Here is an 11,113-nt window from a genome sequence, read left to right on the forward strand (position 1 = left end):
ACATAACCATGAGACCTTCATGGAAAATATTTTAATTCAAGGACTCCATGAGCAAAACTCATTCCTTAGGGTTAAGGAAAAGGCAAGGTTGAAAGATACTTGGACATGAGCAGCAGAAAAACATCCTCCAATTCAGCTGAAAGTAGCTTAATAAATAATAAATTGGACTAATACATTTTGGGAGAAGAAATAAAAACAAAATAAAATTGAAACATTTAGGAGAATCCAGGAACTTTCTGTACTTAAAAAAGAATTAAAACCAACAATATAGTTCATAATATTCTGTCATATAAACTGACATATAGCCCACTTCTCAGTAGAAATGTTAGTTATCTTACAGATAAAACATCAAATATATTTGTACAGCAGTGGATTTTTCGTTGTTTTAAACACACAGGCAAGGTATTTTCTTCCTCTTTCTGAGCATCTATTTTTCACTCATTTACATGATCTTGAAAATACTCATCCACAAGAGCAGATTTATCTTCTTCATTTTCCTGCCAGAAAGAAAACAAAAAAGGTAAAACCTGACTTTTTCCTAGTGGCTGTTTTACATTGTCTGTTCTGTGATGCTTTATTTTAGAAACCACAACAGGAACAATGTCTAATATTGTTCCATAAAACAAATTGCAAAACTTTCTGAAAAGCTGTTTCTAGAGGTATGAAAATGTATAGATCAAAATCTAAATGCAGGTATTTTGCATGTTCAGAGAGTACAAAACCAAATTAAAAGCATTATAGAAGCACTGGACTTGTTCCTTATGAGTTTTGAGCTGAGTAATAAAATTAGACAAACCCTGGAACTGATTTTAACCCAGTGGTCTTCTATCATGTATTTTACATGATAGATGTATGAGAGATACAGATGAGGAATAGCTTTGCAACATGAGATATTGATGCAGCAGATTTTATGGGAGTTTGAACAAACATGCAGGAAAAGATCTTGGTGATCTTAATGGCCCTTTCTGACCTTTAAAGGTTAAAATTCTATTATTTTTGAAATTGAAATTCAACACAACCATTTGAACGGTACTTGCACAAGCAAGACAGTATTAAAGAATCTAATTTTTGTAACTATAAATGAAGATGATATAAGCATTGTCACTAAAAGACTAAACATGGCTTACTTTGAACCATACGAAGGCAATCATTTATTAACAAGGCAAAGAACACATTTCTATTATGACTTGTATTAAGGAGCCCTTTTAGTTTTCATCTTATCATCAGAAGCACCTTACCTTTGGTTCTTTAAATTCAAGATCCTCTCCATACTGAATGGTAAGGTCTATGTGTTGCAGAACTATGTTTATACTTTCCTCATCAGAGCGATCAAAAGGTAGAAATCGAACCATACCGTAATCATCGATCTAGAGAAAGGATTCAAAAGACATGAGAAAGAATATGCACTAAGTCTCCTCACAGCACTCTAAACCACCGCCTTAAACTACGCTTATATTTTTGTAGTCCAGACTGCTAAAGCCATTTGAAGAAAAACTGCAAACCAATGGTAGTTCCCAAATCAGAATATACGTACCAATCCACATATGGATTTAGTCAGTTTTTTGAACATTTTGCTTTTCAGTAGATTTGTAGAATCTTCAATCATAGAATACATATCCGGATCTAAGTACCTGGCAGAAACAAATTCATCATTAGCACTGATCTACAGAATACGTGAGTCACTATGCTTTTATTCAGCTACCACAGCCAGCTATGATTCTATGATCTGAATGAACTAACTTAATATCATGGCAACTTACAACCCCTGTTAAATATAGTTCTTGTAAATATTTTAATATTGCAGATTATGATTGCTAGTAAAAAAAAAGTGTTCGTGTTTTTATTTTTCTTTTTGCTACTATACTTCTATACTTAAGAAAGCTTTGAGAAAGACAACAGGGAATACTATTTTTTTCAAATTGTAGTACAAATGTAAAAATAACACCGAGGTAATTCAGTATGTTCAGTACCAAAACAAGTTAGGATCACCTTTAGTTTAGGTTTTCAAGGAAGTGCAGTACCCCAGAATGTCATTCAGAATGATGCAAGTTATTCAAGATATTTTTTTTACAGAAAAATCTAGAGATATGTACACACATATCTCTAGATAACCTTTTGACTTTGACTAAACTGTAAACATCCTATCCAGGCATTTAAAGACCACATTTGATGCAGAACAAATCCATCTTTTGCCATTCCAAAAAGAGCGTATTTTAAATGGGGGAAAGATTGGACTGAATTCTGAGTGAAATTTACCTCAAGGTTATCACGCTACAGAGCAAGTAATGTTTTGGAACTTACTTTTCTATTTCCTTCTTAGCTTTCTTGCTCAACAAATCCATTTTAGTCATGATGTTAATCTGTGGAATCTCTAAAGAGATCATTGCGCTGAGTGCTGCCAGAATTCCGGAAATAAACTGAGTAAATATAAAAAATAACATGGTTAAATACCAAAAAACACAAAACCATCAAGCAGGACACAATCTACCATACAGCAAGTCCAGCTAATGAATACGTGAAACATGGGCATGAGGCCAAGTGGGGAAGTCATTATCTCTGTTGGAAAAGGGAGGTGACAAGGCTCCTATCTGCCAGCTGTTTCCAGAGCTTTAAATCTGGATCTGTCACATAAAAAGACATTAACAAAACTCAAAGCCCTTCTCAGGATTCTTATTGCTGGCTTAGGGAAGGGTCATACTCTCTCTCCAGATCTGAGAAGGCTCTCATAGAATCACAGGACAATTTAGGCTGGAAGGAACTTTTAGAGGTTATCTGGTCCCTACCAACACTCAAAGCAGAGCTAACTTCTCAGTCAGATTAGGTCGCTCGGGGCTTTTGTCCACCCAAGTTTTGAACAACTCCACAACCTTCCATTACGCAGCCGCTCTATGCACCTGCTCCCTCCTGACCATTCTCACAGTGCAGGTTATTTCCTTTACATCCAGCTGGAACTTTCCTTTCTACAACCTTTATCTGAGACAGCTAATGACGGAAATCAGATCTCCCTTTCTAGTATTCTTTCCTTCAGCCTAAACTCAGCTCTCTAAATCAGATTCCTTGTTCTACATCAATATGAACTTTTACAATTGTTTACAAGATTTCAAATGGATACCTTAAAAGATTCCACCATAAATTGAGAGTCAACAAGAAACACTCCACAGACACGGAATTCCCACTGCTGAAGCTGCTCCACCAGCTGTTTCATCACTGGCAAATGTGTATAGAGTTCGATCTGACCTAAGACACATTTGGAATATTAATATGCAGAAATGTAAAGATAACAGAAACATTTCAAAGTTATCGGTTATAGAAACATGGGCATTACACTTAGTATGAATGACAGCTGATAAAGAAAGCCCAATCTTCCAGACAACTGTGCCTGTATTTGGAAGGAATTGTACTGGCAAAGTAGAAATGAATTAAGAACTTTGTTTTCCTTCCTTAGCCTCCAGTTAGCATTGGTTAGCAGATGCCAGTCTTCTCATGCTACATGCTGCTAGCAAAAGTCAGTGCTGTCACCCAAATTAGAATGGAGACAAGTTCACTTCTGAAGCATCTGGAAGTGACTCTGACAACTGTTAATAATACAAAAATACATGAAAAGGAGGCTGAAGGAAGACCTCATCAATCTCTCCAACTATCTGAAAAGGTGGCAGTGAGGAGGGTGTCAGTGTCTTTTCTCAGGTGACAAGCAATAGGACACAAGTTGCAGCAGGGGAGGTTTAGATTAGATGTCAGGAAGAATTTCTTCATTGAAAGGGTGGTTCGGCATTGGCCAAGGGAAGCAGTGGAGGTATTTAAGAGATGTGTGGATGTGCTGCTTAGGGACATGGTTTAGAGATGGACTTGGCAGTGTTAGGTGATGGTTAGACTTGATGATCTTATGGGTCTTCTCCAACCTAAATGATTCTGTGATTCTATGACCAGCACAGAAATCATCTTGAAAACATCATGCTGCGCACAAAGCACGACACCAACACAGGAATTGTTCACCTGGGCAGTCGAACAGTATGTAGTCATCCTCCACATGCCCCAGGCTCTCCTCCAGCCAGTTGAAGTTATTGGCGAAGTACTCCATGCAGAACACCAGCCCCCCGTTGGGGCCAAACCGCAGGGAATCGTCCTCCATAACATCATCCACCTCGATCAGCTCGCGGATATCTGCAACGACATCAGGCACACACGGTGCATCTGTGAGGGGGGCTCCCCGGCCCACCACCCCCCCAGCCCCCTCAGGAACACCCCCAGTCCCCTCAGCAACCCCCTTTTCCCCTCAGGAATCCCTCCTTCCCCCTCACCTGCCATCACGGGGTACCCGAACAGCTCCGCCGCCGGGTCCAGGTTGACCACCTGCACGGCTCTGCCCAGCGCCTCGCAGTGCTGCACCATGGCGGCGCAGTAGGTGCTCTGCAAGGCACAGGCGAGCCGTCAGCGCCCTCCTCACGCTTCCCATCCCGTCACCACACCGACCCTCGCCTCCCCCCTCCCATTACCCCCCTGTCCCTCCTCACCTTCCCGCTGCCCGCCGGGCCCATCACCAGCTGCGCGTAGCGCGGCATGGCGGCGGCCCGGAGCTAGCGGGAGGAGCGGGGGGGGGGGAAGCTCCGCGAAGCGGCCCCGCTCGGTCTCTCCGCCTCCCCGTAGCCGGCTCCGGTCACCTCACGGAGCGGCTCCGCCCCGAGGCTCTCGCGAGAGGGCGGCGGCGGGGCCGGGGGAGGCGCGCGGGGCCCGGGGCCTGCAGCCGCCGCCGCCGCCGGTGCTGGAGGAGGAGGAGGAGGAGAAGGAGGAGGAGGGGGAGGGGGAACCGCGGCCTGAGGGGGCCGCCCGGTAACGGTGCGTGCTGCCCGGCTTTACCTCAGCCCCCCTCCCGGTCCCCGGAGCCCTTCTCCTTGTTCCCGGAGCCTCATCCCCGCACCCCACGTTCCTCCTTCTCCTCCTCCTCTTCCTCCTCCCGCGCCCTCCCGGCCCTTCAGGTGCCCCCGCCGGCCCCCAGCCCCTCACAGCCCCCGAGCCCCATCGCCCCCCGGCCCCGTTCCCTCAGCATGTTCCCTTAACGTAATCCCTCACATTTCGCTTAAAACAGCGTGTTCCGTAATCCCACGTGCTCTCCTTGCACATTTTTCTTCATTTTACACTACATTTCCTGCCACTTTTCCTCCTCCCTTGCGTCCTACAGTTCCAGACTGCTTGGAAGCTTTTGCAGCCATTTTCCCCTCATGGTTACTCCCGGATTTCTCCTGCTGTTCCTATGATCGCGTGTCTTTTCTCTGGGCCTTGCACTTCCCTCAGTCTCCGAGGCTTTTGCTGAGCACAGGAAGATGTGAATAACCTAAAACTGAAGCCCTGACTGTTTCGTTCTGTGACCCACAGGCTGGTGACATGGCCACAGATGTAGCCGATCCTGTGGTCCCTGACTGCAAAGGAGACGTAAGGAGCGGTGCCAGGTCAGATGCTGACTATCCTCTTCGGGTTCTCTACTGCGGAGGCAAGTGCTGAAGGGGCAGTGGGCCGCGATTCTTCCAGTGTGCTGTTTGTGAGGGCAGCCTAGCGGAAAGAGTGAGAGAATCGGAGATTTTCTTCTGGACAGCTGTTGTTGAAAAGATAGGCCATGGTCAGCGTGACCTTTCTGAGCTTCTTTCTGAAGTAGCTTGTGTGGTGGATTTTATCCAAAGCGTTTTTGGTGAAATGTGGGGGGCTCATGTAAAAGTTACATTAGCGGGAATGGTGTTCAGGCTACAAACTTCTGAGCAGATTTGTTCCTGCAGAAAGCTAGTAAAAACCTAGTACCTTTAGCACAGGCGAGGTCTCTGAGTATCAGTATGATAATAAATAAAGTTAGAATTAAAGTGATCATTGCACTGTGTTTAGAATTCTGTTCTACTCATTACATTTTTCTTTAGATAGATGAATTTTTAAAATGAAATAACATACTTGTCTAAAACATATCTCTCAAGATTATTTATTTCTCATTGTGCTTGAACACAGTTGCAGGGGATTAGAAAAGAATCCCTGCTGTGCATGAGTCTGCACAGTTGGTTTGGGTGTGTTTTATTTAGAGTCAAGCCCATCCAACAAGTTACCCGTCTTCTTTGATGGGCTTGGGCCTAGATTTTCTTGGATCTTTGGGACATAGGTAGCTCTTGGAAAATAGAGAGCTATCCAAATCTGTATCTTTTCTCCAAATTGTATGCATCTCCTACTCTTCTTTCACTGACTGATTGCTCTTGTTGTGATAGTTTTATTCTAACACACAGTATGTGATCAAATGACTAATGGGAGGAAAAACTGTGGGGTGGTAGCAATAAAGTAATGTTTTGAGTCAGTGTGAGGTTATAACCAGAAGTTGCAATGTAAGAAGTCATTCCTAGCTTTAAAATACCAATTTGAATGAACACCAAGGTTGTAAGTTGAACTTTTTTGTAATTTCTTTTTTTTTTTCCCTTTCTCCAGTCTGTTCACTGCCAACAGAGGTGAGTTATTTTTTTTGTTTCTTTCTGACCTACGATTTCTATGATGATTCTTTCTGACCTTTTCTGGCTTTTAATTGTAGTAGTTCTGTGCTTCAGTTGCTCTCATCTTTAGGATGCCACGAGGCTCCTTATGTGCTGCTAGAGTGTTGGTATTGAGTCACTCTAAGGAGAAATGACTGAGCTAAGTAGAAAATGTATTTTGCTCTATTTGTTTGTGACAACATTCATGTGTCCTTTCTTCTCTAGTACTGCGAATACATGCCTGATGTGACTAAATGCAGACAATGGTTAGAAAAGAATTTTCCAGATGAGTTTGCAAAACTTACAGTAGGTAAGAATCTTTCTCTGTGTTCTGGCTTATATGCGTACTTATACGTATTCAGAAGTCTTTGAGCTTGTCCGTTTCTCAACTTTTCCATATTCCAGTTGTCTGAAAGTTAAACCATTTCCTCAAAAGTCTAGCGTGCTTTTGGATGCTGTGAAAATAAGTTTGTCAGAAAATCTCAGAAACGATATTTGATCTTCATTAAGGTTTCTGCTGTAGCCAGGCATCTGTGCATTTGTTTCCTGTCAAAGTTAATGTATCCAATTTTATGTCTTCCCAGTCAACTGAATTGCTGGAGGAAAGGTCATTAGTGGTAGGGAGCTTGTTGATTAGAATTTAAATGTCGTTAATTTCTGTTCCTTTTTGGAAATTATGCAGAGACTGCATTGAAACTAACTGCATCCTCGAGCTGAATGTCACAGGTCTAATTTGTCCCAGCACTAGAATGAGGTTGTAACGTGCATCAGTCAGGGAACCATGGCACTAAAGCAAGCTGCTTAGGGATCTAGCAAAACATCACTGTGCCTTACTTCCCGTTTCTGTAAGGGCGTGTGGTAATCTGACCACTAATTTTGTTCTCTTTCTTCTCACCACTCCGTTCTGATGTACGTAAGAAAATTCACCCAAACAGGAAGCTGGGGTTGGAGAAGGCCAAGGAACTGCAGGAGAAGAGGAGGAGAAGAAGAAGCAAAAGAGAGGCAAGGTCTAAATAGTTGTTTGTGGAATTGATTCATGAACAGTTTGGGACATCTTTTTCTCATCTGTAGGCCTGGACGAGGCACGGCTTTCTTGTGTTTTGGTTGTGTTAGCTACCCTTCGACTCCACGCAAAAGATACCCACTGGAAGAAGCGTATATGGTAGCAGAGTTGGTACAGCGATGTGTGCGGTGTTAGTGAAGAGACCTGGGTTGTGTATCTGATTGTCCCATCATTGCAATGGCACTTATTCGGGGAGTAATTCTTTAATCCCCAAATCAGCTGGCATACCTCCCCAAATGCCTGTTTCTGCCCTGTTTAATGTGAGCTTATAGGTTGCTTGCAGAGTAGAGCAAAGATTGTTTGCCTCTAGAAATGCCTCATGGTGCTGCTTTTGCTTTTTTTCCTTCCATCCCTTCCCAGTATTGTTAGCTATTTCTGTTTAATTAACATACGTCCCATCATAAATTAGAATGCTGTGGTTATTAATATGTATTTGCCTGCTTATTGTCAGCTTTCTATAGTGCTTCATAAATGATGGTTAATAGTGCAGTAGGATTCAGATTTTAAGCCACATATCGCTGCAGATGTTTTATTTTTGTGTCTTGGTAACTGGTTATGTTTACTTTGTCAGTGGGATATGTGTAGTGACAACAGTAACTTAGGATCTCTAGCTTGGATGCTTCTTCCAGAGACTTCAGAACATTTTCTTTCAACATTATTTTATTGTGTGGGGTGCTATGGCTAGTATGGATTTAGTTATAAGTATTTAAAATCATTGGAGATTTTCTCCTAGAATCTCAAGTTTCATGTAACTTTGGGTGTGGTTTTGTGTGATGGTACAAGATACTCTAGAAGAGAGGGTGAAGAAAATGAGCAAAAACTTAGTGCAGATGTTGACTCAAAAAACTTTGAGATAGCTGATAATTTAAGACAATAAATTGATATCAATTTATAGTAATGTAGAACTGAGAGTGCTGCACATTAGGGAAAAAAATATTTGCAAGGGGTTAGTTTGCTTGTCATAAATTCTTGGTGAATTCTTGGCTTTCCTGGTGAGAAGGCTCTAGAACAAAACTTCAGTTACCCTGGGGTAACTTGAGTTTATACAAAGTCAACTAACTACTATGGCTGGCTTCTGTTTGAGGCATGTTTTTTATCTACTAACCCATATATATAAAATGTTTCATACATGTCCTGCATGAATATGTAGAACTTAACGTGCTGTTTAACCCAGCAGCCCAAGCAGGCAGGTTCTTCTGGCCTTAGTAAGTGGACATGAGTTAGTTGCTTTGCATCAGACCCAAACCGTAGGGATGTTAAGCTCATGAAAAACATTAAAGTAACAATTCATTCCTAAGATTACTATCATAGAAAAAGGGGTTACATGTAGACCAGAGTAAAGTGTTGGGAACCCCCCGTTTTTATCATTGTAACAGGGTTCTGATGTGTGTGCTATGCTTTAATGCGTATTTGACATGCATAGGTTATTTTTTGTAATACAGAGCTTTCTTGTGCAATGTATTTTTGTTTGCATACATAGATGGGGAGATAGGTTTCATTGTTTACAGGGTTGAAATCTGACTTAGTCTTTTGTCTTTAAGTATTATGTCATTTAACTGTGTAATCTTATCTTCTGTTTTAAAGGTGGAAGAGGTCAGATAAAACAGAAAAAGAAGACTGTACCACAAAAAGTTACAATAGCTAAAATTCCTAGAGCAAAGAAAAAATACGTCACAAGAGTATGTGGCCTTGCAACCTTTGGTGAGTTCTGTTATGTGTATTTTGTTGCCTTTAGATGTGCCTTTAACCTAAGATGTGCTTGCCTTTAACCTAATATTACCTAGAGTCTTGGCTTGTTTCCTGTGAGCAAAAAAGGTTTCAATTCTGAAACTTTATTCCCCCCACTGTAGGTATCTGGTCTTCTCTTCTGTTATCTTCCTTCTAGTTTGTATTTCTTCACAAACTTTTTTTTTTTTTTTAAGTTAACTTAAATGCTGGATACTGTCTTTTATTCTCTGCTGGTACACCTTGTCTGAAATATTTAACCAGTTCTTCATTCTCATTTAGCAATCATCAAATAAGAAGTTACTTAGAAGTGGTTTTTTTTTTTAAACAGTTCTGCGTTTGTGTTTTTGGCAAGTGCATGCAGCCTAGACCTGCAGAAGCAGAACGTATAGATGACTTTTAGTGATTTTGGCCTTGAAGAGTGCTAAATTTGTTAAGTCAGTTGTTTTGTATATAAATATCAGACTTTTGCTTTCCGTGGAAATCGTATTAAAGTTTTAACTATAAAATACCACTAGTCTTTCAACAGTTAAGATTTAAATTTTGGTTGTAAACTTGAGGAAAAACTGGTATGAAAATGACTGTACTTACACTGTTACTTTTCCCTTAAACAGAAATCGATCTTAAGGAAGCGCAAAGGTTTTTTGCTCAGAAATTTTCCTGCGGTGCCTCAGTAACAGGAGAAGATGAAATAATCATTCAGGGGGATTTCACAGATGACATTATCGATGTAATACAAGAGAAGTGGCCTGAGGTAATAAACAATTTCTTCTGTAAGACCTCTAGTTTTCCACAGTAGCCTGTGACTTTTCCAGTGATTTTAAAAAATGGGTGTCACCTTCAGTAGCACAGACTGTTGTGCAAAAGTAAGACGAGTTGTTGCCCTTCCTCCTAAATGTGAACAATTAGGTTAAGGAGTGATTAAAGTTGAAGCTGAATGTTGCTTCCATTGTCCAAGAAACATTAAATCCTTAAAGATTTAGTGTAGGAAGGAAGGTGTATCAGAGTAAGAGCTGTCAAATATCTACAGCTTCTTCCTGACCACTTCTTAATGGTGAATGCTTCAGTGTTCTTGTGCTGCCATTCTATTTTTCAAAGTATCTTAAAATATTGAAAAAAGTTGTTCTTCAGAAGAAGGGGTGAACTCATTTTGAGTTGAGCTGAAGTGTAGATGGTTGAGAGTTTTGGTTGCACTGCTCTAAGTGCAGACAGTTTCTTTGACTCTCCCTTGTTCTGGTATTTCCTGGTTTGAATTCCTTCTGAATAATTCCGTAGACTTGTCCTTGGTCAGAGCCTCATAGGCTCAGCTGTGTGATATAGGCATGTGTCACTCCCTCGGCATTTACAGCAGTGAGTCTCAGATGGCGCTGTGTGCTTCTCCTGCACTTCATTACATGTACAGTGAAGAACGTTGAGTGAGATGCGTAACAAGGAAATATACTTAACCTGTTTTGGCTTTTTTCCCTGTAGGTGGATGATGACAGCATTGAAGATCTCGGAGAAGTCAAGAAGTGATAGCGAAAGACTACCTTTATTTAATTTTATGGTTATTAATGATGTAGCCAAAGTGAGGCTTCTAAATCCATTGACTCTGCAGTGAAACTGTGGAGAACCCGTATCCTTGGCATTTTCACTGTTCTGTATAGGCTGCTTCTTTTTTTTGTTGTGATATTTGCCAAAGCTAAATTGGGGTTCTATCATGCTTACGCATGAAGTAGATTTAAATAAAATTACTGTTCCTCACTAAGTAGTGTTTGTGGTCTGTAGAGCTACTTTCCATCCTAAGCATATAGGAAAATAATAATTTAAGTAATTAAACGCTTATTTTTCATCT

At 41.1% G+C, this 11,113-nt stretch overlaps 2 protein-coding genes across 2 annotated transcripts; one reads left to right on the top strand and one right to left on the bottom strand.

The window, feature by feature from the left end:
- Nucleotides 1–16: 16 nt before the first annotated feature.
- Nucleotides 17–4,673, bottom strand: GPN3 (GPN-loop GTPase 3). The gene is made up of 8 exons (XM_027469817.3): nucleotides 4,512–4,673; nucleotides 4,299–4,407; nucleotides 3,994–4,161; nucleotides 3,113–3,237; nucleotides 2,302–2,417; nucleotides 1,535–1,631; nucleotides 1,239–1,367; nucleotides 17–497 (listed from the first exon to the last, which is right to left on the bottom strand). Exons 1-8 carry the CDS (start codon nucleotides 4,557–4,559, stop codon nucleotides 435–437), a joined length of 855 nt encoding a protein of 284 aa, XP_027325618.1. The 5' UTR covers nucleotides 4,560–4,673; the 3' UTR covers nucleotides 17–434.
- A 14-nt stretch (nucleotides 4,674–4,687) lies between these two features.
- On the top strand, nucleotides 4,688–11,026 carry DENR (density regulated re-initiation and release factor). Its single transcript, XM_027469818.3, has 8 exons — nucleotides 4,688–4,833; nucleotides 5,371–5,485; nucleotides 6,451–6,470; nucleotides 6,717–6,801; nucleotides 7,410–7,493; nucleotides 9,139–9,255; nucleotides 9,894–10,033; nucleotides 10,750–11,026. Exons 2-8 carry the CDS (start codon nucleotides 5,380–5,382, stop codon nucleotides 10,792–10,794), a joined length of 597 nt encoding a protein of 198 aa, XP_027325619.1. The 5' UTR covers nucleotides 4,688–4,833; nucleotides 5,371–5,379; the 3' UTR covers nucleotides 10,795–11,026.
- Nucleotides 11,027–11,113: the final 87 nt, after the last annotated feature.

Source organism: Anas platyrhynchos, chromosome 16 (genome assembly GCF_047663525.1).
Source record: "Anas platyrhynchos isolate ZD024472 breed Pekin duck chromosome 16, IASCAAS_PekinDuck_T2T, whole genome shotgun sequence".
In the NCBI taxonomy this organism is placed as follows: Eukaryota; Metazoa; Chordata; class Aves; order Anseriformes; family Anatidae; genus Anas; species Anas platyrhynchos.

What these genes read in the sequence shown, in the direction of transcription:
- GPN3 (XM_027469817.3), bottom strand. Translation starts at nt 4,559, where the DNA reads ATGCCGCGCTACGCGCAGCTGGTGATGGGCCCGGCGGGCAGCGGGAAG. An exon ending in CGGGTACCCCGTGATGGCAG is followed by an intron (nt 4,162 to 4,298) that starts GTGAGGGGGAAG and finishes ATGTCGTTGCAG; the next exon opens with ATATCCGCGAGCTGATCGAG. An exon ending in CATACTGTTCGACTGCCCAG is followed by an intron (nt 3,238 to 3,993) that starts GTGAACAATTCC and finishes AATGTGTCTTAG; the next exon opens with GTCAGATCGAACTCTATACA.
- DENR (XM_027469818.3), top strand. Translation starts at nt 5,380, where the DNA reads ATGGCCACAGATGTAGCCGATCCTGTGGTCCCTGACTGCAAAGGAGAC. An exon ending in TCTGTTCACTGCCAACAGAG is followed by an intron (nt 6,471 to 6,716) that starts GTGAGTTATTTT and finishes TTTCTTCTCTAG; the next exon opens with TACTGCGAATACATGCCTGA. An exon ending in GTTTGCAAAACTTACAGTAG is followed by an intron (nt 6,802 to 7,409) that starts GTAAGAATCTTT and finishes GATGTACGTAAG; the next exon opens with AAAATTCACCCAAACAGGAA.